Source organism: Scomber scombrus, chromosome 14, assembly GCF_963691925.1.
Source record: "Scomber scombrus chromosome 14, fScoSco1.1, whole genome shotgun sequence".
NCBI classification, from domain to species: Eukaryota; Metazoa; Chordata; class Actinopteri; order Scombriformes; family Scombridae; genus Scomber; species Scomber scombrus.
Genome location: NC_084983.1, coordinates 5,325,914 through 5,352,812, shown reverse-complemented (window position 1 = coordinate 5,352,812; position 26,899 = coordinate 5,325,914). Strand labels below are relative to the sequence as shown.

Here is a 26,899-nt window from a genome sequence, read left to right as displayed (position 1 = left end):
GAACTCCTATAACACTGTCACATTCACAATGGACAGTGTTATTTTTAAACAAGTACCAAATTTGATGCAGCTGAATCAGACATGTCATCTTTTATTTTATTGCACACATTCTTCTTCTTCTTCTTCTTCATCAAAATCTGGCACCTACATTACTCAAAATACAACACAACCACTGCCAGTTCGGTCACAGATTTGAGTGTGTTATGCTAGTGGTGACCAGTGTAGAATGTATCCTCAAACAAAGATGACGTACAAGTGACATCACTTGGGGCAATTTATCAAACTTAGCTGTAGCTCCCTCTGGATTTTCAGTACTCCCTAACACCTGGAAACAGACTTTGATGGTAGTTTTGTCACGATACCAAAATTATAACTTGATACGATACCTTTCTAAATATCTCAATATTAATACTGAAACAATATCACAGCAGAAACCTAAAACACCAGGAAAAGTCATGGAACAATAGATGACAGAACATGGAACTTAATTAGTTGTTTCTTGATTAATTAATAAAAAGAAAATATTTTGACAATGTCAATCCAAGGCAGTGTAGAAGAGAAGTCATACATTTCAGTTTAGTTATGTAGACTGTGAACTACTCTGGAGACGGCCTGTTTTTATTAATTGTCATTTTTAAATGTAATTTGAATAGAAGATCTCTGCCAAGAAGGTGTATTTAGTAATTTGTGTTCAGTCTATTTTAATGCACTTTTGTAGTATGTGGGCTAATAATCCTGAGTTTGAGCTTCAACACCATGAAGTGCCAGTTTTACAGTCATTTATATTCATTATTTTCATGCTTGATGAACCTGTAGCTTATGTGCTGTTAAGTGTTTTATTGTTTTTCATACATGTAGGTGTGTTTTCGGCAATTAATTAGTACATTTATAATAGGGATGCATGATAATACCAATGGCGGCTTTTAAGTGAAATATTGGCATCTGCCTGAAATGAACCTTTTAGCATTTGGTTCTCTAGTTGGATCTGCACAGAGAGCCAGGGCTAGCTGGGAGGTTAGTGGAGCCAGCTAGCCTCACCGGGACCATCAGGGTGAAACAGTGCATGGAGGAGCTGCTGTGTTCAGCTGTACAGATAACAAACACCTTGGCTGACAGGATGCAACATTTGAAAAAATGGCTTCTTCTTTCGGTTTTATAATGACAGTTCGAAACCAGCAAATTGAATGCCGAGCTCCCTTCATATATTGTTTTTCTTGATCACACTTAATACAATCTATGATCGCAGGCATAACAGCCTCCTCAGCCAGTTGGTAAAGAATATGTTCATATATCAGTATCAGTCAATTGGCCAAAATGAGTTGGAAATATCAGCATATTGGATATCAGCAAAAAAAATCAAATATCGTGCATCCTTGATTTATACATTAATATATTTATTGTAAATAATTGGATTAATGTCATAGTGTTATTAAAGCTTTTACATGATATGCAGTAATCTGATGTCCCCTTAACTTGAGTTTATGTGATTTCTTTGATAGTTAACTTTATATTTGCAGCCATATATATAAAGTATCATGACTTAATAGTAGGGATGTCCGATATTATCGGCCCTCCGATATTATCAGCCGATATTTACTTAAAAATGTAATATCGGGAAGTATCGGTATCGGGTTTGTTTTGTAGGCTTCAGCATTTCTGAGCCTGTATGAACGCAGCATGGGACGTTTACCGGCGCGCGCTTGATGACGTATAACAACAACAACACGCTAGACTCGTGGGTCGCTAACCGTGACTAAAAAGTTCATAGCGTCCACCGCCATGTACATGAACAAACAAACCAGAAACGAGGTTTACCTCCTCGTTGTCGTTTTCTCTATTATGTTTTCTGCGAGTCGCCTCTGTGACATTACCGTCAGAGTCCGGTGGGTCCTATCTGGGTCCTACTCTGCTGGAGACACAACAGCTGAGAGGAGCGAGTGAGAGGACGTTCCTATGAAAGGTCCCGCCTCTAGAAACGGGGCTTATGTCTGTGGTTTGGAACTATTTCCAAGTGTGTCCTATGGATAGTAAATTTGCAATTTGCAATGACTGCAAAGCAGCATAATAAATATGGCAGTGCCATATAGGCACTTTTTTCCATAACTTAAGTTGAAGTGTTTACATTTGGAAAGCCATGTTGCATTTATGTATACATCCAGTGGGGCCTCACAATAAAATGAGGCATAATGTGTTAATTCCACAATAGGAGATAGGTTATGTTGTTACCTAACAGTTTTGGTGTAAAAAGCCTGCATATATCGGTATCGGGTGATATCGGTATCATAAATTAAGAGTTGGACAATATCGGAATATCGGATATCGGCAGAAAAGTCTATATCGAGCATCCCTACTTAATAGACCTACTTGGTGGAGGTATGCGCTCTACTGAACATATTTTCTTGTAATATGAATTATTATTGACAAAAATGTAGGTGCCATGATTACAATTACCAGTATGGATTGAGTATAAATTAATTTGATTATTAGCAGCATGCAAGTTATAGTAAAGTTAATGTGAGTGGTGTGTTTGCATATAGAGATGTAAGCCACATTGGCAAATTGGCTACAAAGCTAATCCCAAATGAAACAGTTATCATTGCCCTTTATTGTCTCAACAAATTCCAATGATAGAAAAAAGTTGGCTTGTCACTAAATAAATCACACATGTAAAAACCTGTCGCTGTTTGAATTACTTGAACAGGTCGGCGTGTCAGATGGTGAGATGCTTTGCCATGTTGGACATGTTGGCTCTCTTGGTGGTTGTGTAGGTTTGAAACATCTTTTACACACAGACTGTGTGGTGTCTGTGGGCTTGCCCTGACTGTCATCTATGTAAGTGAAATAATACCAGATTTTACTTTTACTACGCGTCTGTGCTTTGTCAAGAAGCCGGTCGGCAAGAGCACTTGTGCTTGCAGCCATGCCTCTCCTTCTGTCACCATGAAAGCTGCAGCTTGCATATGAGACAAGAAAAATAGAAAAAAAAGGTTGGTACGCCCACTGTGCCTGCAGGGAGTAGTAGCAGAGTGCCACTCACACACTCACACACTCACACACTCACACACTCACACACTCACACACTCACACACTCACACACTCACACACTCACACACTCTCACACACACACACACACACACACACACACACACACACACACACACACACACACACACACACACACACACACACACACACACACACACACACACACACACACACACACACACACACACACACACACACACACACACGCCGCACTGTCACTGCTCTTATTAAAACAGTCATTCTTAAAGTACTGGTACTAATTAAATGGAGTACATTTTTAATAGTAGGGTATTGGGGGGTAAACCTTTTTTAGCATCAGTATACTACGTAACAATATTGGTGGAGTTCCCCTTTAAGAATAAACAATAGTTAGACTAAACAATGAGACTTTTTAACTTCTCTGTGACACCACAAACAATTGAGAGCAAAACAAAAGTAGGTTTGGAGCAACTGTTGCTTCCACAATGACACGGTCCATACAATAGAGACAGCAATGAACAGAGGGAGGAGTACAGAGCACTAACTGGGTGAAAGCAGGGTCGATTGGGTCAGTGGGGAGAGAGGGAGAGAGGGAGAGAGAGAGAGAGAGAGAGACAGAGAGACAGAGAGACAGAGAGAGAGAGAGACAGAGAGAGAGAGAGAGCGCACTGGGTGGAGGGCGAAACCTAATGTTGAGACTGTGACCTATTTCTGACATTAAACCAAAAAACAAAAAAGTCAAGCCACAGGACACGGGGGGAAAAAGAGTGTAGGATGAGAAGGCTCTGACAGGTGCGAGGTGGGGGGAGTAGTGAGCCACGGGAGAGTATCACACCGTTGGAATGATCTGTTGTAAGGATCTGTCTCTTTGGCTCTTAAAGCCTTAAGGGCATGTAGGGTTGCTGTAGAATCCATGTAGTCTTCCTTTTCCATAGCCGAGGGCCATGCTGGAGAGGAAAGACCCTACATGGGATAAAGAGAGCTCCCATCGTCCCTACTGTGTGTCTGTGTGTGTGAGAGGCAACTGCAGACAACTAGTGAATGAAGCTCAAATTACATTTGTCTTATACACTGTATGCTTCTTATGTTACACTGAAACACCTTAGGAAAATACACACCAACCATAAAAGCTGTATTACATTTCACCTGTTACATAACACACCTCACACACACTGTGGCCAAATGAGGGGCTTTTATGGTCTTTAAACCAATAAAAAAGTTTAGGATTGATTTGTGTCGTTGATATATTGTTGAGGCTTATGTAAAGCCACATGCTGAAGATCAGGCTGGAAGACTTCCCACCAAAATACGACAACATACGCCATCTTTGAAATAAAACTGTTATTTTCAAGGTTTGTGGGCAACATCTACTTTCAACATACCACTTTGTCCTCTTTCTGGCTGTCGGAGGATAGCCGGCTCCATTCAATATCCAGAGGCCCAGAATCTTCAGGGCCTAGACTGAACTGGCAATCCAGCTTCACACTCTGACCACTGGCCATCTCTATGGATGTCCCTCCTTTAGATGTAATCTCTAGACCAGAGGCCAAACCTGGACAGGGAGACACAGAGAGAACAGGATATTAACTCAACACTGCAGCATCCATCATAATAAAAACAATAAAAGTTCCACCTGAAAGAATCTATGTGATTAATAACCGAGTTTCTTTCTTTTTTGCTTTAGGTGAATCATGAAGACGATTTTTAGCACTGTGCAAAAATGACCGAGCGCACATTCTTGACACATTTTGGTAATTAAAAATGTCATTGCTTATATTTAATTGTATCATTGGATTCATTACTTTTTAATGCAGATAAAGTTTTGATGAAAAGAAGTTTGTAGTGCCTTAATTTACACAGAAAAATCCAGTCAGCTGTCAAATGTTATTTGTTCAGGGCATGTTTCACTCATAAAATAAATATGGCTACATCTTGTCTGAGAGGCAAAGTACCTCTTAAAATATGCATCATGTAAATCACACAGTGAAAAACAAACAAAAAATAAAAAGCTAATGGAGCAGAACATAGCGCAGCTGAAGGAATGCTGATAATAAATAAATGGAAACTGTAGAGCCCATCACCAAACTGGAGCAGACTCTTAAGCATTTATTCTTAGAAACGAATAAACATAATTTCCTGGTGACATCAACTGGGTTAAGATTCTCCATTCAATGAGAGATTTAAATCCCGGCACAGGAACACAGTCCATAGAGAATGGAGTTGTCACATGCTGCCTCGACACATTAAAATCCTTCTGACAGCCTGCCACCTTCCAGTCAGCGAGTGTGGGTGGGGGGGGCAGCTTTAAATATATATATAAATAAAATATAAAAAAGTAAAATGACTACAATATGTCTCTCCTAAAGAGCACTGTAAACGTAAACACTTTTCATGTCAAATAAATAACTAATATTTTGCTGATTTAGATTATGTGTGCATTAAACGTAAAAAACCTCTTTACTAAACCACATCTGCATCTTATTTAGCTGCTTTTACACTAACTGACACATGTAGCTGACTCTACTGTGCAAAGATAATTACAACCATGCTACTGTAAACACTTTGTAAACAGGGAAAGTAACCTTTTTTCTCTTTGTGGAAAGCTTTCTTTTTTGATTACGGTTACCATAAAACAAACAAACAAGCATGTGTGTATCCCCACAAACAGAAAGAGATCTAAAACTAGGGTTCAAACCACATTATGCGTATTATAATGTAGCACAGAGAGTTTAAGCTCTGTTATGAGCCACACAGACCAGCACCCCCTTCTGTTTGCCAAGCCACCTGACCACTAACTCTGTTTTATTAATTTGACAGCATGGCAGGTGGCAGACATGAAGAGTGCACTCAGCAGAGCAGCACTCGATGCTATGTCGCTTGCCTCTGCTCCTCATTCAAAATCTATGAAGAGGATGAACGAGCTTAAGGTGACAGCAGGGATATCAAGCATGCAAATGAAATGATGAAAATGAAAAGTAGTCCTTTGAGAAGATATTTCCTTTTTGGAGTGATTGTGATATTGAGACAAAGATTGTCTGACTTAAGTTACTAGATCCTGGCCCCTCAGGGTGTGGAGGGTGTGAGCTACAGGTTAAGGCCCCTGCCTAGTCTCATGTCCATCAGCTCTGTTTCAGCCTCAGAAACCTCATTTCTCTTCTGGGTCGCGGTAGACGACTGAATGAAAATACACCGCACACACAGGCTTTATACGCATATAGAGAGTGACAGTCTCAGTCACACCCTCTATTGTTGAAGCATAGAGCCTGTAAGCATTTGATATGGTTGCAAAGCACAAGCATAGTTTTTTTTTTTCTCTGTCCCCCGGCCGCTTGTGCTCCAGCTGGTCGTTTCAGCCCACAGATTTTGACAGACGCCCTTGATGAGAATGATCCGTCGCCTTCAGCTGAAGCAGGAGAAACGGTGGGGGGCAATATAGAGAAAACTGAGATACTTGTCTATCACTGTCAAAACGGATACAGAGCTTGGCATCTGCATGACGGAAAGCTGTGTCAATTCATCAAGCACTTAAGGAAGCTGGGGCATTTTTCAAAGTTGCCTAGAAAAGGGGAAGAAAATTGCATTGTGAGAGGGGGGAAAAAGTATTCAGCTGTAGCAGTGTTATCAGAGTGACTGCTTTCTCTGAGGGGTAATAAAGGACACTGTCTGATGTACCAGTTAAATCAATGACAGACCACTGAGGCATTTGGGCAGCATTTGTTTAAATTACAGCCCGAGGCCTCTTCCTTTCACCGGCACACAAATTGGAAAATGTGCCGTTTCAGGATATCATGTCAGATTTGTTTGCTGTAAACCAGCCTGGCTGGTGGATCAAGTGGCAGAGGTGCCAGGGAAGAGGAAACACAGCCATTGTGAGGTTTGTTCCACATTCAATTAACACACAGGAATGTATAAATAAACCTGTTTAATCCAGCTACTGCAACCATTAAGTCCAGTAGAGAAACTGTGGCAAATGCAAATGAGTATAATTTGAGTAGTTTCGTATAAATCACTGAAACTACAGCAAAGCAGAGGCAGGCGGACATTGCAAAGTCAAAACATACAAGCATTAACATAATATTTCAGTGATATTAATGAGGTAAATGCCAAATTATGATCATAATTGTGATCATAATTTTTTAGACATTTGTGAAAAAATCATGTTAAACTTTCACGCTTTGTGTACAAGCAGCCAGATGGCGACCCTTTCTATTAAATGCAAATCACTATTATGGAGATATAAAAAAATCCCTTTACTCATTCTAATAAAAAGTAAATTGAATGGGGGCTGTAAGCAGGGCAGGAAGAAGGGAAATTAGTCCTCATAAAGATCATGTGGTCAGATAAACCCAGTCAAATCAATAGCTGGCAATCTAAGCAACAATGCAACACTCTTATAATAAATAAATAAGAAATAATACAGAGATGGAAGTGAAAACTGACAGACTCATCCACATGGAACAATACAGCAATTTGAATGTCATTAAAAAAAACAACAGACCCAGTCAAGACTAACCAGGAAATGGTAATTTAGTGCCTTGTCAATACTTTGTTTGGTCAGGACTTTCAGACTTTTCAGTTAGATACAAACCAAAATTACAGGTGTTAATCAGACCACAGACTTGGTGGTCTCAAGTCTGGATCAAACTGAACTATGGTTTAATTCTAGATTTCTAGCGTGAAAACATTTGTTGAATGGTTTGGACATTTGAATCAATTATAGGAAGTTTCATCAGGCTATCGTCAGAGGCGGAAAAAGGAAAAATGAGCAGTGGTTGAAATATGGTCCAATGACGTTATAAAAAAGTTAACTGGAGGAAAAAAAACGCACAAAAATGCCAACACTTCCCAGTAACTTTTGGAGAGGATGAGAGGATGGGAGAGCAATGCCACCTGAAGATAAACAAACTGTAGTATGTATAGTATAATAATACAATATAGTGGCAGTGAAATTAATGTTTATTCATTTTTCAAACATTCAGAGATAAAAGGCTACCCACGGAATTGACAACACACAGTTGTCAGACACAAACAAATGCCTGTCTACAAACAAATCAATGTCAAGTCTAGAGAGACAACCCAGGTAGGTGTTGACAACAGGACGTAGATATTTCATCTAAAGTTATAAATTGCATTTCATGAGTCATGATAGTGTTCCTGTTTCCTCTCAGTTTCTGTCTGTAAGTTCTGTATTTGAAACCTAGTCATTTATTGTTTTGTGGCTGAATAGGGGTAGGGGTTGAGGTGTGGTTTTGTGTTTATTGTTGAAAGCACTTTGTGTATAAAAGGTACCATACAAATAAAGTCTGATTGAATAGATCAAATGTACCTTAGTTCAGACTTTGATGTGATAAACGGCCTTTCAAAAACTATGGTTGGAGGATTGATGGAGGATTTCAACATAAATGGCTGGGAAAATCATCCTCTACCACAAGCTGCTCATAGTGTTAAAACAAAAAACACCCTTGTTGATGTGCTCAAAAAGGAAGCTCATGGTGTTAATCAGTAACTATCAGGCAACAACACACATACAGTGTGGAAACCCTGGAGCATGTGACTCGGAGAAGAAATGATCTTACTGAGCTCAAAGTCCACCACAGTGAGGGAGCGCTCTATATAATCACTGGCTTATATAGGGTGACCGTCAGTCTTTATTTAGAGTAATGGCACCAAAGCAAGTAGACTGGCCTTCTTCCTTCAAGGTAGTATAATTGGCTGATAAGAGAAGCTATTATTACAGTCCAAGGAAAACTAAACAACTGTGATAAATAGGCCACTGGTAAATTCAGTCATGCATGTACTGCACATCCCAAACACACACACACACACGCCATTAAACTATTTCCTTGAGCTTGGTGTCTGCTGTTGTAGTAAAAATATGTTTCCTACTGTGTATGTGTATGTGTGTCCACCTAGTAGGGGAGCTAAGCAGTGGGGGAGGGCACGCTGGCTAATTAAAAAGTCTGTCTTAATAACTATTCATGGCTGCCTGTGTCTCTGTGAGTGTCTCAGTCCCGCCAGTCTCCACCACACTGTCTGACACAGCACATCCCAGCGTGGTTACTGGGAGACCACGAATGAGCAGGAGGAATTTAGGGTGTCAGCGTGCTCCACCCCATACCCCCACTGCCATTCGCTCACTCGCTCACTCACCCACTCACCCACACACACACACACCACCACCACCACCACCACCACCACCACTATCCCTCCCTGCCTGTTTTCCTCCTCTCCAACACACCCATGATTGTGCAGTGCCAGTCCCCTAGGCCTCCGATTCTCTCCAGTCGTGCTGATTGTAACCCTACCACCCACCCCCTCCACCTTTGTCGGCATACAATAGGGAGCGAATCCTGTCTCCTGGCAACCAATCCCTCGGAGAAGGTTGCCATGGCGCTTAAGAGACGGTATGAGAGTGAGAGAAAGAAAGAGGTAGATAGGCAGAGGGAGGTAAAGGGAAAGTGGTTTAGTACGTGGAGACAGAAGGGAGGTTCATGGGAAGTTAGTGTTACTTCAACATTTAAAAGTGATTGTGGGTGTCATCAGTCTCTAGCTTAAAGAAGACCTGTTGTGCTTTTTCTTATTTTCAGTCATATATATCTAATGTTGTTCATGCTAAGAAGCAGATATGTCAAATAATGAATAGAGGCAACCAATAAGCCCTGAGAGCAATGAGCACTGTGAGCACACTTCAGACTGCTCTGAACACTCAGCTTCCAACAGTTTTTTCTACTTTCAACCAGAGCTGATGTCGGCTCGTGATGGACTTCCTTATATGAATCACTGCCCTATTCTGTTATGATGTTTTTCCATTGTTTTGGGGGGTAGTCATGCAAAGCCTTGATTCCATTACACAGCATGACAAAGTAAAATAATTAGGTGTTAGAGGGGTGTTGGTCATCTGCAGCTCTTCATCAAACATCATCATCACTGAGGTTGTTTTTGCTTGTACTATTGCTCCCTGCATTACCAACAAGGAGTTCCAAATATCTCCATATGTTGTCATGTTGCCTGCTTTTTAGCAGCACTAACTAAGCTCTGCTGATTCATGGAGGACTACAGTTCAATTCCTGTGAATTCTTTGCAATAAAAGTCTTCAATTATTTAGACTTTAAAAGCTTTGAAAACAGCAAAGTGAGAAATGTTGGGTTTGTATTGGTGGTAACTCTCATCCAGAGAGAGGCCTCAAAGAGACAGCAGCTAAAACTGCCTGTTAGAGACTGAACTGAGGGCTGCATTTAGGGCCAGTATAAGATAAGTGAGGAGTTTTTTCAAATGTTAGTCATACAAAACAATTTTAAGTGGAGTTAAAAAATAAACATTTAGAGCTGAAAATTAGCATAATAGGTCCTCTCAACTGATCATGGTGAGGTCTCTTTATAAACATCCCTGTGGTTTCATTAAAAAAGGATCATCATAGTTTGGCTCTGAATTATTTTGCTGAAATTATTAAGTCATTCATTATTTAGCCAAATGACAGAAGGTTAATCACTTATTTAATTACCTGTTTTTCATATCATTGTAAAGTAAACTGAATAGTACCTTTTCGATGGCACCTGATGACCTGATTTCAGGCATACAAAACTTGCGATGGGCATTTCTCATAATCTAACTTTTAATAACAAATAATAAAACTAAAGACACTAAGAAATTCGGTCAGTGGTAAAGGAATATTTGTTTGTTAGTGACATGTACATATAGTAAATCTCTGAGCATGGACACTGTGTTACGCAGAAGTGTCTAGACAGGCATGAGGTTAAGCTGTTTGGTGTAAGGAGTAGCTTCGAGCATACAGCAGTAAACCCTGAAACCAGGAGCCAGTTTGACAAGCTAACCTCTCCTGACCCTTGCACTAGCCAAGCTAAAGACCCTCAGAGTCTTGGCAGAGGCCACAGAGGATCATAAGCTTCTTTCTCCAACCTCTGACCTTAAACAGCATCATTGGGAGTAAAGTCTGAAAAGCCAAGTCTTACCATGGGGAGATAAAAGCGAGAGCTATTTTAGGCTCACAAGGCAACAACAGACTAGGTGAAAGACGTGAATGACGAGCTAGGATTTACTTCTGTTTACTTTGTAGAAGGTTGTTACATTCTCTTAATGCAGTTACACCTGCCTTTGGTTTCAGTGGCATTGACAGTTGCTGGTATTTCCATCTAATGTTAACTATTTCAACAAAGTGACTGTGGCAGGAATAAAAATGGAATGTAGGAGTGTGAGTGAGTGTATGAGCTCACATCGTTTTCTCATAATCAACACTGCGAGTGGAAATATTTTCACTTTAGGACTCCTTGAAAAACAAAAATGCATGCACACACACACACTAAGTAAACAACCTTAGAAATCACGTATTCGTTTTAACCGAGGGAGAGGAAAGCATCTCAATCATAAGGACAAAACTATAACCTTTGAAAATAAGTCTTTGAAGAGCGTGGAACATTTTGCCTGAATAGGCACTGACGGTGGGATGAACATTAGTGATTCATTATAGTAAAATTGCAGTCTGGGGGGCTCTGGAATGAGCAAATTAAACGGCGCAGACACTCTCCCCATCACAAACAGTCGAGCCAATCCCCTGTGACTGTGCCGAAGAACATCAATTATCTCTACCGTGGCGGAGGATAACTTCATAACTTGGTTGCTGCTCAGAAAGAAGCCTCTGAGTGCTCGCCCCAGTGCCCCCCGCTGGAACCATTGAATTCGAAGCTGATGTGGGTGCCCTGAGAGTGAGCTTGGCTGTGGTTTATTTAGTGTTGCAGAGGGTCTGGGGCTGTTGAACCATACTGATTGTGCTGTAATGCAGCCGAAACCTCCACTTGCCACACAGAGCTGCCATCAATTCCCAGTGAGTGTGACCTAAAGGCTGTTTTGACATAATTGAACATTAAATGATGAAGGGGTGACGAATGACAGGCACTTCACTCGGCCGCCTGAGCATTTGACAGCTTTTAGATGGCCCTATGGGGGATGTGGTTAATGCCATTGCTGTGAATACCCACAGCAGCCAATTTGCTGCTTGTGTACATCGACAGTTACAATAATTCTGATTTAATTACTTAATTCACGAAAGCCTGAGCTTACCAATAATCCTGTTTTTTTTATATATATATATATATATATATATATTAAACAATTAATGGCTCCCCTGCAGCTACTATAATGGAAAATCGTCAAAGAAGACAATTTTATCATGTTTCATATACATTTTTATTAGATTTGAAATTCCACTATCAGGTTGGTAAAAAGTGATGTCTCTTAACAACTGAGGGAATAAAGGAACTACAGGGCTAGTAAGGGCAAATTCCCACTGGCTCGTTCCTTAATGGTCAGTTAATCAAAACGGTAGTCTTCATCACAGGAACCCTTAAGTCATAGCTTTGGGATTTGTATTTCTTATTTATAGAATGCATTACCATCTTACAAGGTTGTAGGACAGTGGGAGGAGAGTAAATTTATCTAAAGCACCGTGAAGAGTCAGATAAGAACACCCAGCGTGTCCAGTGTCTTTGAGACCTGTGGAAACACACACACAAACATATAAAAAGGCTTGTGTCCTTCGGGATTCGTCAAAGCTCGGGGACATAGTGAACTGGTGACAATAGCGGGGGGGCTGGCTGTGCCGTAAAGCTGATAGGCGAGTCGCCAGTCTGTGGAGCAGCACAGATAGCCTGCTGATAACATCCTCGTGGGAAACGGCAGCGATGTGCCAATACGGTCACATGAGGAGGAAATTAAAAAGGAAAAGAGGCAACATGAGGGAACATGAAGGTGGTGAATATGAGGTGTCTCAGAGATGCATTGGTGCCTCGTTTGTTAGAAATGTCTGTCTTTGGAGATGTAGCAGGGACACAGCAGGTAGAAACATTTAACAGCTGGAGTGTTTTCTTCACTTAGAGTTGCCAGAGGAGTAATTACAAAATCATGTCCTCGCAACAAAAAAAAAAGAAGAAAATCCTGCAAGCAATTAGAGAAGACGTGAAAGTAGTATGCATGACTTGAGCACAGTGGTACAAAACAGCAGCATACATCACAAACACACACACATACATAGAGCTTATCATAGTTTATGGACCACAACACTGAAGGGATGAGCCATTTAGGCTAGTTTCAATCCAAGTTGCCACTTAATCCTCAAACAAGCCATTCCAGGGGGAGGGGCGCTGGTGGACAATGTAAAGGTTTTGAATCATCAGCCAGGCTTTAATGGGGAAAGTGTGGGTCAACGTGAAAACAGAGGACCAAGACTGCAGTCACTTATTTGTTGGCCAAACAGAAGCATTAACACCTTTGTTACATTTGCTATCAACATATGACACAATTTGCACTCATCATTTCAAATATCTTGCATCCAGACAAAATCCAGATGAGATTTTAGGCATCTTCATTTACAGTTTCCCACATACAATGGTTTCAGTTGGTTAGTTTTCCCACGATGCATGCAAATAAGGGTTGGTCCCATTCTAGTTCAGAGGACGGTGGTAATGCCAATGAATTAGGAAACTGTAATTTCCCAGCTTGGGATCAATAAAGTATATCTATCTATCTATCTATCTATAACGTGTACACTTAGGTTTAGTTAAATCAATAACTATCCATAAACTAGCATCAACACATGATTAATAATAGTAATGAACCAAGAGAAAAAAACAAAATATATCATCTTCATGGGCTCTCATTCTTACTTCTCCCTTATCCATACAGATCAATGCTCTCTCATCCACACACATTATTCAGCAGTGGAACTGATCAGTTATCAGATAAATGTTTCAACAGCTCAGAGTGCTTTCTGTATGACTGTATATGTTGAAATCAATGGAGCCGCTTTTCTCACCGTCTCAAGTAACAGAGAGCACAACAGATGATTTATGTGTGTCTTCAGCAACCATTATCACAGGGGACAGATCCTGTGGAGGCTACTTCCACAGAGCGCTTACTGACGCAGGTACACTTGGAAGGAGTAAAGATTAAGTATGCATCTCAGAGAGACGGATGCATTTACACCTTTCTAAAGTCTGACTAGAAAGCGTCTCAAACCAGTTCCAAATTGGATTTCAGTCAGTCTTAAATGACTTCGGGATGCATTTAACATTAGCTTTTTATAGTCTGGACAGCTATCTAATCCGCCCAAGATGCCAGGACACGTTAAGTGTGAATGGCATATTGTGTAAAAGATTTTAACCTAACTTCTAACATGCAGAATTAGACCTGCTTTCAGTCTAGCTGACCTGACAGAATATCCTAATCAAAACTGCCCACAAAAAGTCTTCATTTGCATACTAAGCATTAGAGGATTGGAGACACATGTTGATGTGGTGTAATGCATCTCTGAAAGCCTCAATGGTTTTTATAGGCTGTTGAAAGAAACCATGTTTATTAAATGTAGGTATCTGTATTCTAAACTTCAAACAGGTTACTATGAACCAAAACAATGAAAGCCACATGTCTTAGTGGGGTGTAGTCACGGGGTATCTCTCTCCTGACACAGGAGTTTCTATGCACAGAGGGGGGAGGCAGCCATGCCTCTGCCTATCCAATCCCCCATCCCCCAAAACAAATAAAGTGTCTGATACAGACCAGGCCCCTGCCGGCGCCCCAGACCCAGCTTTTGTCCGGGCCCCAGGGCACAATGCCAACTGTGATCAGGAGGCAGCATTGCTGATCAAACACTCACACACAAGTGCACGAGTGCAGCTACTTCATTCAGACCGTTGATGGACTCTCACAGAGGGGCTTTCACTGTGGGATAGGACAAGTTGGAGAGTTGATGCAGATGTAGGTTTGAGTGAACACATAAACTCAAATTTCACAATGCAGAAGACAAACAGAATGTGGGAGGATAGAGAAGCAAACTGAGGTTTCTCACGATTGTGCTCAATTATAACAGAGGTGAACACACAAGTAGTCAGCTTAAAGCAACAGAGCGTAAATATCAAACTGGATCACTCCCCTTGAAACATAGGGCTCAATTAGGGATTAAAAGTCCTTTCTTGAGATCCTAGCAAGCCTAATAAGATTTTCAATGTCATTAGTGGTGGAATTTAATGAAAGAGAAACTCTACAGATGGGGAAACAGTTTCATGTTTCTGGAATTTCCAGAGCTCAGCAGTTTCATCTGCTCAGCCTGAAGTGGGCTAGATGAGGTGGGCTCGCTACATCAATAAATGGGGGATGTGAGAAGGACCAGAGCAAGTTCAGTCTGATTTGCCTTTTTCAGCGATAAGAAACTACTTCCTCATACCATCTGAACCAAATCACTGACACTAACAACCCTGACATGTTGGCTCAGTCAACTGAGGACTTAAAAAAGGGGATGAGGAGGTAAATCCAGTCTCACATACACACCATATATGTTAAGTAAACATATATGGAGAGGTAAAGATTTATGGCTCATTGCCAAACCACTAAAAGGATTAAGATGTGGGGCCAGACTGCAGAAAGTTCTGACACATGTAAGAAATAAAGAATTCAAACATGAATGCCTCCCAATGAATTCCAGGGTTCCTCCCTTGTTTCCTCAAATGAAGCGGTGCACATTTTAAAATGTAACAGTCTGACCACTATTGGAAGTTCACAACAAACTCTATATGAACTCAGAAAAATGAAAAACAAACAATGAAAAGGTATTCTATTTTAACTAAGATGCATTTTCGTTGAATCTGACTATACTTGACTATACTCAAAAATGACAATGAAGCGATTGAGTTGCCTCCGTTATGGCTGATTTTTTCTCATATTTTGTGTAGGATGCCAGTTTTTACAGATTAAGAGATTACCAGTGTCTATGCTGGATTCATATTTACACGGTAACCTATTTTCCATGTGTTGCAGATGCATGTATGCCTGTCAGCTGGATTGGCTGGGAGGCAGTCAATGAGTCTGTCTTGCTCACGCCGGTTCCTCTGGGTTCTGGTCTAAAATTAGGCCCTCTGCCTTCAGGACATTGCATGATGGTGGTATTCTGGACATGGGTAGAAAATACACCGTCCTATACAGTATGTGTTTTATGCCCTGAATGTCCTGTCACAAGCTACAGTGCTAACTCGATGCGTTTCATTGAAAATATATCTGACTGCTGCTGAAAGCTCCCCGAGGACTGGGGCAGAAATGGCATATTGACAAAGTACTTTTGTAATAACTGCTAAAACATCAATTCCTTTTCAAATGCATTTATGGCATCACTTCTCTCTAAACCCCTCTCATCCTGTCCAAAGCACTCCCGACCAGCCAGGATGAGGTCTTTGTGAAAGTGTAACAACACAGACAGTGCCTTCCTGTCCTCTGTGTAGGAGGGGGGCACCACAGCAGGACATCAAGATAAGACTGCTGTTAAAAGATAACAAGATAGATAATCCTTTTTCTTTCCTGTCTTTTTTCCCCCCTCTCTCTGCACAGGCGGTGAGAAAAAAAAGAAAAAGCCCTGATGTTTTCAAGGCTGGAGTCTCTACTCGCTGAGAGGTTCTTTAAGGCAGGTGTAGCCGACGCACCTGAGTGCTGAGCCCTGTAGGAAGCCACAGGCAAAGACTGTCAGTTGTTGTTACGGCTTAACTGAGACCGCTGGGTTTATTCGTGCCTCCAGCTCACACTCTCAGCCCCAGACATGAGGAGGAAGCTCAAAACGGCCGCTCTGGTCTAAAACGCAACATTAAGTGACAAGATGCAATTGGGAACGTTAAAAATAACTCTGCAGCGCTAGTTTAAGCATCCCGCACAAAGAGGCAATCCTATCATTTTTGACTGTGACACAGTATGACGGTATTTATTCTCCGTGTTGTGTTCTTTAACTGTGCATGAGATGAGGCTTGTCAAACACATAAAGAAGAGCGGAGAGTCTGGACGGCGGAGATAAACGCAGTAAGCCCATTAAAGATGCACAGCTCTGATTCGAGGGGATTCTCCGGGTTGCGTTTGTGCGCTGCAGAGAGCCAACAGTTTGTTATTTTGTCCCTGATAGCCATTCGTAGGCTAATTAGATACATCTCAACAAGCCAGGCATCTGTAAAAAAAAAAAAAAAAACAACAACAAACAGAATCTTGGAGAACAAGCAGGACAGAAACTCCTTTAGAAAACATTAAACACGGCGCCTATCGTCATATATATACGTTACTCCCACATTAAATCGGACTCCAGAGCATGAAATTGCTTCTAAATCAAAGAGCAGCAGCTGTGCTATTTTCTAATACACATCAAAGTAAAGCTGATACTTGGGATGCTATAGAGGAGCCAAACCACTCGAGTTAAAAGCAAACACATCTCTCATCATCAATTTCGGTTTTAATGAAGACTACAAGAAGCAAATAAATGCCAGTGCCTTTTTAACAGGTTGTATTACAATGTATGTAATATGCTGTATTCCTTACCACTAAGTGAGTCAATTAGTTCATTAATACTGCTGTACTTTGTGAATGATTAGCCACAATAGTCTTTGGAAAGGCAATGGAAATGCTGTTTTTCAGGACAAGAACATCCAGTTTTTTGTTAGTAGAAACAATACATCAGTTCATGTAAAAATGTTCCTTTAGTTAATTGCTGATAGTGGAAACTCCAATGATTCATACTGCATGAATGCTGCACCTTCACACACTCACTATCTTTTTCTTTTAACATATCTGGCAAGAAGTGAAAGAAAGCGGCACGTACTAACTTCTTGACTTGTAGAAGATTCTGGAAGGTCACCTGGCTGCAGAGTGTTTAGTGGATGTAGTAAAGTGCTTCTGCCTGAAACCTACCATACGATTCAACTCCCTGATGGCTCTAATGAAATCTTAAAAAAGGTCTGACCTCTTGAGCAGTCTAGACTGACAGCCCAATGCTGCTTATATGGCATCCTGGATCAGACTGACAAGCCACATAATCTCAGTGAAAGTGACTGAAGCACAGCGCGAGGGTGACGTGCAAATATAAACAGGTTTTTATGTTCATGCGGGTTAAAAAATGCTGAATGCTGAAAGAGAAAACACTGCGAAACACTGAGCTGGCAAAGACAACCTGACAGTCGATGTGTTGTTTTGATATTTAGGTGTTCAAGACTTCCCTGCCATCTTGATTAATGCATCTTTACGCTGCATTAATATCTGTCCCTGTAGGTCTGTTTTCAGAGACTTTTCATGTCCAAACACAATTTACATATATTTTTAACAAGGTCTTTAAAGCTCTTGGGATGTTATAATGTTACCCAAACGTATGTTAATGGCTGATTAATAAAGGTTAGAGATAAAGACAGTCATTAGTAGATAAAGTGCTTAGTGACATTGTAGGCAGTTGTGTCTACAGGTCATTAAGCTAAAACTGCAGCTCTAGAGTTGTGTTATAGCGCTTGCTGCTGCTGATTAATCATCTCCTTACTCTCATCAGATACATGTCCCGTCTCAGAGGGATGCATAAAAACGCTCCTGCACCTTGTGAAAGGAGTTGGATGCTGTGAGTGTCTTTAGATGGGGTAGGGGGTTTACTCTTCCAATTATTGGCCACTAAGAGAAAGCCAGCCAGCCAGCCAGCCAGCCAGCCAGCCAGCAGCTCTGTGTGTTCCCATGAATTATACATGGGCTCCATTAAGACACTTAACAACTGGTTCCTTGGGAATCTACCAGCAACAACAACTGCAGCCTTGCGGACGCTTTGTGCCCGCTTATTTAAAAAAACGGCAGCACTTGTGATTAAGCTCGTGCAGTAATGTGCATTCTGACCATCGTAAAAAGCAGCCAGTCACACAGAGCTATTTTCAGTTCAATCTCATCTCTCTGGAGGGCGACTGGGCCAGATGCCGATTTCCTCGCATGGCGGCGAGATGCACTACAGTAATTAAATGTCTGTTGTTGGCTTGCTGACCTTGCTGTGGTTCATGTGCTAAGCCTTTTCCATACCCCAACTCTAGCAGATGTGCCGGTCATCATACCTATAGATCCAACAGCGACCCGGGAGTATTAACTTCCCGGGCAGGAGGGACGAGGAAAAGACCGTTTTAATGAATGTTAATGGAGGAGAGGAGAGGTGGCAGACAGCCACGCTCCTTTCAGACACCTGGTTGTAAAGCCATAGTCGGGAAATGGAAGTCATTTGAATGTAGTGACGACCTGTTCAAATTCCTACTACAATGTACCATCCCTGGACTTCTTCCAGCTTGCCTTAAAATAGCTGCCTCTGACTGGCTACTCTGAAAATGAGAACACTGCATTACCCCTTCTTATGAATTCAATATTATTATAGTAGGTGAGTTCAAAGACATTTTCTCATTCAGATGTTCATTATATTCAAAAACCCCAACATCAGAGGGTTATATTTTCCTAAGAAACTAATATATAGGATTACTTTAGATATAGACGTTCTCTATTACAGCAATGACCATGTTTCCTCATGGGGAAAGGGTTCATGTAATCTAATCTCATGTAATGCTCTTTCATCAAAGTCTTTCACATTTCCAAAAGCAGATTAGGCACACTTTATAAAAATGCTCCAGCCTGCACATATACTAAAAATCAATGTTTGATAACCTATAAAAAAATGTAAAAATCACAGATGTTGTAACATATATGCAGCTGCACAGCCAGCCTGGGTTCACATTAAAAACCTACATTTGGTATTTGACCTCTTTCCAGACTCCACATTGTGAGGATTTGCATTGCAGTCTTTTTGGCTTCATTTATCATGAGCTTGATTATGAGGCAACAAATGTTACAGGAAAATGGGATTTTCTGGGTCTAATTCTGAGTCGCTTTGTATCAATGCTCCTTTAAACGCTCCTAACGAGATTCAGCCCGCATCACCAAATTTCACTACACAACTGCTTTAATATAATTCTAAAACCTACAATACAAAGCAATCAAAGTGTTCTTGACTTGGATTTTGAGCATGGCGACAGGAGTTAATAGCATAACTATATAATTTGACATGACGATTAAACATCAGACTGAGACATAAAGACTTGAATACCAGCACTACAGAGAGCAAAATCAAATTGGACTGAATCAAGAAAGAAGCTTTTTACAGGCAACACTTATTTGCCTTTTCCACCATATCCGCAGGTGACAATGTGTAATGTTTTACAATGAGATAGAGGTGCTAAAAATGGCTCATTTAACAGCTGCTTAACCCCCCCCCCCTCCTCCTCCTCCTCCAAATATTCACCCCACCTTCTGCTTATGTTGCTTCTTTTTTTTCTGAGCGATAATATTTTTCAAGATTAGACACACAATTAACTGTAATGTTCTTAGCGGGGAGAGTGGGGGCTTACTGCTAGAGGACACTAAATACAATCATCTTCCCACAATTCAGCTCTGTCGAATACAATGCCTGGACATTAGCTGATAATGTGACACGCACAATACAATATATAACGCTTATCTCCAAAAAAAAATGATGTGTCCGTTGGAAGTCGGAGCTGGCAACAAAAGATTTGTTGTTGGAACACATTGTCATGATAAGGTGATTTTTTTTTCTTTTTGTCTCTATCTAAACCGCTACTGAGTCCAATTCTTTAACGTAGCACAACAGATCATCTAACAGAGGTTGAAGCGTGTGTAGAGCTGAGCTGACACCTACCTAGCAGGTAAGCAGGAGCAGACTGCACACCAGCACCTGCAGATGCAGCACCCTGGGGACTTGCCTGCCACACTGTGTATCCTCACACTGAGATGGCTAGCTCAGATGCCAGGAGATTATTATACAAAAACCAGCAGAATACATAAAAATAAGGGGTAGGAAAAACATTCTAGAAGAAGCAGACATATAGTAATGCTTTAGTGACCTGAATGCTGAATATTCCATATTAGTTTTAATAGGCTATTCACTCTCAACAAAACACATAGGAGACAAACAGTATGAATGAAGAATGAAGATCAGTGTGTGACATCCACCATTTGTAAAAATTGACAATTATATTAAAATGAATGCAGAATGAGTAACATTCACATTTCTTTTATTATAATAGTGGTGTTTTAAGTATAGCACACACCTCACTCAAACTTTAATGAATTCCCCTAACACTTTTTCCAAAAGATTATACAGTGTTGTGTAAAGAAATCCTACAAATCTCCTTCACCTGCCTAGTGTGCAGCATCCTCTCTGCATCTGTGCCATTTATCTACAGAAAAAAATATGAGATTCTGGGGATATTTATTTTGAGCTATGTGAAAATCTTTACTATCGTCACAGTGAACAGCTTATTTGTCACAGAGCACATTATTCCTCGTTAGGAGCAGAGGGCGTTGTGGGCGCTGCAGAGCTGGGCATCAAGTGGCTAAGTGATGAATGTGCTTTGGGGCTGTTTATCGCCCTAACTGTGATGATGACCGATGGACTCAAGAGAGCGGGGAAAATCGGCACTGCACTGACCTTGTTTTAACTGATGGGTTACATGGATAAAAGGGAATGTGTCTCTCTCCTTCTGTACAATTCCTGAGTTTCAGCAGTCATGCTAAAGCTTTCAGAGGTAGCACGTACTCTGTAGTTTAGTCTGCCTATTACAACCATGTCCAAACTATTCAATAAAAGGGCCATGTGCCTGCAGGTTTTTGTTCCAACCAATCAAGGGCACGCAATTTGACCAATCAGCTGTCCAAAGACTGAGATCAGCTGATTAAATGAGATGAGCCTGGTGTGCTCCTGTTTGGTTGAAGTGAAAACCTGCAGCAACATGACCCTTTATGGAATAGTTTGGACACCTCTGGACTACTATCAATACACTAATGAATCTATCAGTGATAGAACTGAAGCAGAGGTGCAACTAGTGATTATTTTCAAGATCAATAATACTTTGGATAACTTTCTTGACTAATCGATTTGTTTTTTTCAGAAAATGGTGAAAAATATCGACCACTGATGCAACCTTAAATGTCTTGTATTGTCCTCCTGACCAACAACAGTCACAACCAAAAGATATTTATTATCATAATCAATGAAGACTAAAGTGTCCAGAAAATGTTCACATTTGAGAAGCTGGAATCAGAGAATTTGGACTTATCTTTTTATAAAATGACTTGAAACAAATAGTAATAGTTGGAAACTCATCAAGTAATAATTGCAGCTCTATAAACATGACCAAAGAATAGAACAGTTTGTGAAATGACAGTAAAGTCCTTAAAACAGCCAATGTTTCCTCAACAAAATGTTATAATGTAATATTGAAAATGTCAAAGCCTTTCACAAAAAATTAACACCTGCAAATAGACTCCAAAACACAAATTTAGATAGCCAAGATGTTTCAATCCCATTTTAATCTTCGAAGGAACGACAACAACTAAATAGGTGTCCCTGTTTTTCATACAGTGAATTAAGCAAATAATCTCCGCGTTCGTAGGAAAAAAAGTTGATTCATCCACTTAATAGTAAAATAGTGACAAGTTGCAAAATCAATATCTGAGGTTTTTCCTCCAGCAGAATGTACAGTAGGTTACTTCAGGTTAATCAGTAAAATGTTCCTCTCTCACCTCATATTGATGCTTGCTTACTTTGCGTCATGTTCTGTTAACCTTGCAACACAACAGATTGTCTTTGTAAGACAAGTGTGTATAGTTTTGCCAATACGAATTATAGTTACAACCAGGGCTGGCAATGGAATATTTCAATGTATCATCTGACAATATAATTATATGTTATTCTGTTTCCAATTCTAATTAAAAATACCAAACCATAATTAATCGTTGAAGTGAGTCATCAACAAAGATGCCAATGATTTACTGGTTGATTCTTGGCAGATCTTCTCTTTTCACATAGTTGTTAATTAAACAAGCAAATGGACCAAACATGAAAGCTGATCAATATACTGTGGTCCCCTCGGTCCAACATTCATACTAATGCGTGACCTTTATGAATTGATGAGCCACTAATTTGTGTCATTTAGACAAAAGTGTTCCACAGCACATAACACATAATTCATTCTACATGCTACACCAGAGCCTGCTCCTGTCAGTGGGTCAATACTGAGGCCAAAGTATTATAGAGGTCAGACGACATACAAACTTGAGATATCTGTCAATATAACATCGACTTTATGACCGTGGAGTTCAAGTAAAATCTTGCTAATATATCTTCCCACGAGAATGCTTTGGCAGCAGCCCAGAGGGCAGTTTTACTCTCTACCTGTGAAGAACGAATGAGCTCTGAATACAGAGTGGCTGCACGGCCATTAAAAGCACTGAGGAACAACCACCGCTATTAATCATCCCCACTGATTCTCTAGCAGGCAGCAATTTGTTCATTCACTAATTCAGACATGAAATGGAGGGAAAAAGAGGGAAGAGGTAGAGTAATGTGACGAGGTACGGGCAGGATCAGCGTTTCACAACTCCCATATAGGTGACCAGGAGTTGGCACGGAGCTTATACGGCACTGGCATGCTAAAATATTAACGTGGAGGGCCTGTGAATATTCATGCGAGGTCGTCCCCATCATCAGATCGTGGAGGACAAAGCAGCGTCCCCGGAGTGTAATCCGATTCTACATGTTCTTGCTTCATTTCCAAGGACGGGGGGCTCCAGGCAGAGCGAGTGGCTGCTTGGTTGGAGGTGAAGTTGGGGCTGCAACATGTTTCTGGCAACAGGAGGCGAGTAGTGGCAGTGGACTGCTGGGTCATGACAAGTGAATGTGACCTCCAGTCATTACTCTGTATGTTTGTGTGTGTGTGTGTGTGTGTGTGTGTGTGTGTGTGTGTGTGTGTGTGTGTGTGTGTGTGTGTGTGTGTGTGTGTGTGTGTGTGGCCAATGACGAAGGTTCAGGTTGTTGCCGTTCATGCTTCCACCCATCTGTTTGTAACTGTTTCCTCATGGGCCCCATCACCTAATAATTGTATCAATATATTTAAAACATCTGCAACAGCTACTGTGTAAAACAACTGGGATTTTTTCTGCAGTAAAAGACGACATAATACACACACACACACACACACACATACACACACAGGCAAGGGGGAGGGTAGCTTTCTGAGGCTACCAGAGCACACACACAAGTACAATCAGAGTATATGCGTCTCTGTTTTCAAAAGGTAACCAAGCAACCAGTCCTGGCCAGGGCGTTTGTTTCTACACTTATCAGGTAACAGCACTTTGCGCCTGCGCAGTTTCTGCAGGTTCCTGTTTGTCCCAGGTCAGTGACTTCACTTTTGACCCAGCAGCCAGGGGTAGAGGGGAGGTGGACGGAGCAGCAGTACTGTAGCACAGAAATCAAGAGGTGTGTCGCCAACAGCATGACTGATTTAAGTGTAGTGTTTCCTGTGAAAGCTGTTAGATAATAGATTTAGGAAACTGACTTGTTGGAATGGAGCTGGCTACAGCAGTGAGAATATCCCGATAAGTTTTAACTGGGGTCAACTTTCTTACATTCAAACAAACTTGAAAATAATGTAAGCCGAACTACTGTCATGTACGTGTGTATGACATTGCCTCATGTCACAATGACGTATCAAAAATAACTTCACCACAAGCAACAGAAAAGAGGGACCTGTTAAAAATACATTTTCCCTGATGTACAACTCTGCTTTGTGCAATAAGAAATGAAAGTATTGATTATTTTAAGCTTTACACATCTCCTGTAACTAGGTACCCACAATCAGTTCCCCAACAGATTTGAGGAACATCGCCACTAAACAAATACACCACCTCCTGATTACATCTCATATGATTTCACGCTAACTTCATAATGCCATCTCCCATCCGATAACGTCAGCTTAACGCTTAACAAAATGAGGATGATAACCACTTTCTGTATCGATGAAATTTGTTGATGAAAAACTTTTACACATTCCAAATTCCCTGACATTGGCTGTAATTTCAAGGACTTTAAACCTCTGTGGCACATTTCAAGCGGTACCTCTTTGACAAATAGCACAAAGAAAATAGAGCAGAAAGACTCCACTTGTTATTTTTCCATTAAAGAGACGTTAGTACATTATTGTGTATCTCTAAGCCATGTCAAAAGAATGTTACGAGTCTGGCAGATACTGTTCTTGTCTGCTGAAGTGGAACAGCGCCCAAATGACGAGGCCATGTTGCCATTAACATGGTAATGAGCCCAAAGTAGTGTACACAACAATGTAAATCATGAGACAAAAAAAGACGGCTGAAAAACATGCCATCTAACCCTTATGGTACACTCGGTGCCCCAGCTTTCACACACAGAGAGAAAAAGAGATGAGCTGGAAAATCCTAAACAAAGTGCTTCTTTATTACACGAGATGTATCACTAATAAGCGGAGTGGAATGCCATCGCTCCCGACTGTGGCTCTGCGGCTTCACATCAAAATCTCACAAAAATATTTCGATAACTGCCACGGCATGTGAGAGATTTCACTGACTGAAACCAAGTGACAATCCTGTAGCACATTATTGTTTAGAGCTGGAGGAGGGACCTGTCAGTTTCAGAGTAAATTCCAGGGCACTACACAGGCACACCCATTTACACGACATTAAAGAGTAGTTAGTACTTATCAACATTACTATCATATTTGTTTACCAATAAATGACTAAAGATAGGCGCTATTTCTGCATTTATTGCCCTTGATGTTGCAAAAAAAAACACAGTTATGAAAACCAAAATAACAACTTGATTATTTTCAATTAAGGCATATTAACTGTGTTGTTTGCTGAATGATTCTTCGACTTAAAAAATCAAACTTAAAGTAAATCGGGGGGGTTACCAAACTAGGAGGAAGTTCCCCACCAAATTGTTTAATTTCACCTTTAAATCATTGACTCTAAGTGAGCAAAGCAGTGAAGGTTTTAAATTAACTACTGTGACCACAGCTTTCACAGCCCACATTGTTATCTACCAGTATCAGCAAACAACAGAAAAACCTCTTAGCTGAGGGTCATTGGGTCTAAACTTTCATTACAGGAGGGTCCACATAGGTAAATACATGGTTTGATTGATCTGATATAATAGGATTTCAGACTTGGCAGAGGGAGGGGGGGGGGGGGGGTGGTCAGCACTGTTGGCAGATGGCAGACAGAAAAGGCAGCACTTTGAAGTCCTGTAGTTACAGGTTTAAAAGCGGATCAAGCTATTGTTTTACCCACCAGACGGTAAACAAAAAAGACATCACACAGATATAACCAGATGTACGGAATCGCATTTCTGTCGGCACTTTAAACACAATGATGTCCATTTTAATTTCCATTCCTCCTGGGTATAGAAATTAACCTCAAGGCAGGCAATTGAAGTTACACCTGATGTAAACCAAACCACCGTCACTTTACTGGTGTTAATGGGGGGAAAGGTGTATAATAATGCAGAAAATAGCGTTGGCAAACTTTGATTTATGAACGACTCACCTTTATTTTGTCTTATTTGCGTTTTTCTTTAATTTTCTGGCGTTTGTGGTAACAGACACCAAGTCTGAGACATGCCATATTGGATAATAGTAACCGTTTTACCAATAACTTCCCTCATTAAATGTAGTTTAAGCTAAAAGGTGTTATCTTATTTCCAGTCGGTTTCGCCGGTTATGCTAGCTAACTAAACTGACCTTGGACCGGAGTTATTCCCCATTGGGAAATGTCTTAAAAAGTGTGTTCTGGTTAACCACTGAGTAAGTTTTATGTTGACCACATTAAACTGGGCTAATAAAAACGCAAACTAAAGTTGTAAGCGTTTCTAACTTGTCCAAAAAGAGCAAGTTTCGGTGTGGACGTCGCTTGGTAACGTTATTGTACGTAGCTGACCTCGACTCGCTGCCGTTTTTAGTAAAAAATCATTCAAAAATCAAAGTAGCTCCGCGGCTGCTCGTGTTAGAAAACTCACCTGCAAAGAGGCTCAACAGTACACAACAGAACCGGCCTGTCGAAAGCTCCATTCCTGTTCCAGCTAGTCCACCACTTCTTCTGTGAAACTTGGTCGAAGAACTTGTGCTGAATTGAAGTAAAAAGCAGCGGCAGACCAGCTAGACCGAAGCAT

The 26,899-nt window shown here is 40.8% G+C and overlaps 1 protein-coding gene across 1 annotated transcript in view; it reads right to left on the bottom strand.

The window, feature by feature from the left end:
- The window catches only part of cxadr (CXADR Ig-like cell adhesion molecule), a 40,818-nt gene extending 13,919 nt beyond the window's left edge, over nucleotides 1-26,899 (bottom strand). Inside the window, exons 1-2 of the mRNA XM_062433255.1 lie at nucleotides 26,747-26,899; nucleotides 4,407-4,576 (exon numbers count right to left, since the gene is read on the bottom strand). Of these exons, the coding sequence (XP_062289239.1) occupies nucleotides 4,407-4,576; nucleotides 26,747-26,798 (222 nt within the window). The 5' untranslated portion in view covers nucleotides 26,799-26,899. The remainder of the gene's footprint in view (nucleotides 1-4,406; nucleotides 4,577-26,746) is intronic.